The sequence below is a fragment of the Phaseolus vulgaris genome, chromosome 5 (genome assembly GCF_051622355.1).
Source record: "Phaseolus vulgaris cultivar YP4 chromosome 5, ASM5162235v1, whole genome shotgun sequence".
Taxonomy (NCBI): domain Eukaryota; kingdom Viridiplantae; phylum Streptophyta; class Magnoliopsida; order Fabales; family Fabaceae; genus Phaseolus; species Phaseolus vulgaris.
The window spans coordinates 38,075,245-38,078,107 of record NC_143502.1 but is presented as its reverse complement, the minus strand read 5'-3'; the positions used below and the strand labels follow the sequence as shown (position 1 = coordinate 38,078,107).

Below are 2,863 nucleotides of genomic sequence, written 5' to 3'. Positions count from 1 at the left end.
CCAAGTTAGCTACATACCAACATATGCAGCAAAAAATGCAGAACTTCGTTTTCTTGTAAATCTTAGTGTGATGCACCCTTCATACTTAGTTTAGATCGTGACCCTGTGTTGCCATCTGTCATTCCTACTCTTTTTCATCATTTTCCTTCAACACTGAATAGCTTATATATATATATATATATATATATATATATATATATATATATGGTGAACTTGTATTATCTTTACTGGTTTTTTTATTCATATTTCCCTTGTTGTTCAATTCAGTAGAAATGTTGTTTAGTTTGGTTATGTAAAGTTGGTTTTACTCTTATCCATCTATAACACAGGTTTCATGCCAAAATAGATACCTTACATTCAAACAATAAGTGTTTATTAAGGTCTTCATATAAAACACACAAGTTACATTGCACTAAGATTTCTGTGTTCAGGATTTTCCTTTAGTTACTACTCTATAGCTCACTCTCCGTATAAAATAATTTATATTTAGAATTATTCTTGTCCTCCAATCATCCTAAAATAATCTTCACGTTCTCCGCTGATATTGTTCTACAATAACTTGTATACAGACTTCACTGTATATGTATTTGATTCATCATCTCTTTCGTTTTCATATATCTTGAAAGTGTAAAATTATGATATAATTCTCACTGAATTAGTGTATCTTTTATGTATATAGCCTATTGAGACATTCCAAATCATTTTTTAACATCCTTTATCCAATCATAATCCTATTTACTAACCAGTTTTAGGCTTCATTAAAAATTATGCCCATAGTCATGGCTTCATCCAAAATTAATATTGTTTTGGCTTCCAAATGGCCATAATCAATTCTATCAACATACATTAAACAGAAAAACGATTCATCTCCTTATCCATCTCAGATACATTTACAAAACAAAGGATGATACAATTTGATTGTATCTGAACAACATTGAACTTCACGTGTGTACAGTAATGGTGAATTAACAGATCAAAATCAGCCTTAACAACGTTAACCACATATTTATCTTCTTCCATCGTTGCATCAAACTCCCTATAGGTTAATTAATCAATCAGTCCATAAATTGAACTCTGTGAAATAAGCATGATCATCCCAATCAACCATTGAAGGTAGTGGAAAAAGACATAAACTCTCTGCCATTCTATCCAACAGACCCGGCATGTTAAACAATGCCTCCTCATCGAAGAACATGGTTGAAGACAAATCAAAATTGTTTTTCTCCTTGCCACTGTTGACAACATCACATTTTTCAAGATCCAAACTATGCATGTTATTCAAGGACGATTCCAACACTGTTTCCTGCGGCTTCTCCTCCATTGGTGGAACCTTTTTAACTCTCCTGCACTTAGCTTTGCGACTAGTTTTCTTGTGATGAGAAGTGGAGAAGGAAGAAAGCATGATTGGTCTGAAACTCTCAGCAGCTTTTACTGCAGCTGCTCGAATGTCTTTAGGTGAAGAGGAGGTAACGATGGGAAGAAGAGAAGCTGAGTTTGGAAAGTTTAGAATCGCTGAGTTGCCCCTAATGGCTAGGGCACCCACATCATGTGCCCTAGCTGCCATTTCAGGTGTAGGGTATGTCCCTAACCAAATCCTTGTGGTCTTCTTGGGTTCCCTGAGCTCACAAACCCACTTTCCCTTCCTTTGTCGGACACCCCTATAAATTGGGTGGCGAGTTTCCTTGAACTTCTTTCTCCCATCTTTCCTTTTGTGTGATACTACAAATTGTGCATGAAGTAAAGGATGTGAAAGTGGGTGAGGGTTAGTATTATTAAGTGTTGTGCATGGTGGTGATTGGGAAATGGTGGATGAAGATTGAAATGAAAAAGGGGATTCGATCTCAAAATTCATCATAGATAATTGTGAGTTTTGGTGGTGATAATAAGAGAAATTGAGAATGTAAGTTTTGTGAATTTTGGTGTAGTGTTCATGGAGTTGGGTCTTTATAAAGAGTGAGGAAAGTGTTTTGGAGTTACAATGATTTGACATATGCATGTGCCATAAATCATTTGCCATCGTATTCGAGGAAGAGGAGACTCAACCTACTTTAGTTTGTTTTATTTTCACACACTATATATCTTCAATAATTGATCTTTATACTTTATTTCTTTAGAGGAAAAGATGTTTCTTTGAACTTGTTTTTGTTATGGAAAATAGTTACTTTGATACTGCAAAAACAAACCACATTCACTTCACAAAGTAATATAATAATATTTTTAATTAAAATATTAATTAATGGAATTGTTAAGTGAATGTCTTTTGCTGTGTGAAGGTGAAGTTGTAAAAATGCAAAATGGTCAAAATAAAGTTTTAATGAATAGCTAGGTGGATGCACTCTTTATGTTTTTTTTTTTTATAAAGACAATGTATCCATGAACTTAAAGTCTAAAAAATAACGCTTCACAAATCTTAGTTGTAAAATAACTGTCATTGAATAAACTCATGGGGTGGGGGAATAATATGCTATTTTGGAATTTCGTAAACAAATCAATTTCTCTTATTCTTAAAACTCAACAAGTGTCGTCTTTGCCCACCAAATTTCATCTATCAAATGAAATAATCTTTATTTTCAATCACTTTCTACACACCATTTTAATTCACTATATTTTTTGGTAAAATTATTATTATTTTATATCTACCATCAAGTCAATTCTAACTTTAAGGTGGACATTATCACACTCTTCTATCCATGGAAGAAGAGAAAAATTTGAAGAAGAAGAAGAAGAAGAAAGACTCAAACCGAAGAAGAAAAAAAAAGATTGTTTGATCAATTCATCATTTTTTTACATGTTATTTTTTGTTTTTCATTTTCAACTCATCCAAAATTTATGTGTGTATGTTAAATTTTTATCATCATGAAAA

At 32.7% G+C, this 2,863-nt stretch overlaps 1 protein-coding gene across 1 annotated transcript; it reads right to left on the bottom strand.

The window, feature by feature from the left end:
• Window positions 1-1,015: 1,015 nt before the first annotated feature.
• LOC137834403 (dehydration-responsive element-binding protein 1F) lies at window positions 1,016-1,860 on the bottom strand. Its single transcript, XM_068642459.2, has one exon. The coding sequence runs from the start codon at window positions 1,853-1,855 to the stop codon at window positions 1,052-1,054; it is 804 nt and encodes a 267-aa protein (XP_068498560.2). The 5' UTR covers window positions 1,856-1,860; the 3' UTR covers window positions 1,016-1,051.
• Between the last annotated feature and the right edge of the window lie 1,003 nt (window positions 1,861-2,863).

Excerpts from the sequence above, each read along its gene's own strand:
- LOC137834403 (XM_068642459.2), bottom strand. The coding sequence starts at position 1,855 with ATGATGAATTTTGAGATCGAATCCCCTTTTTCATTTCAATCTTCATCC.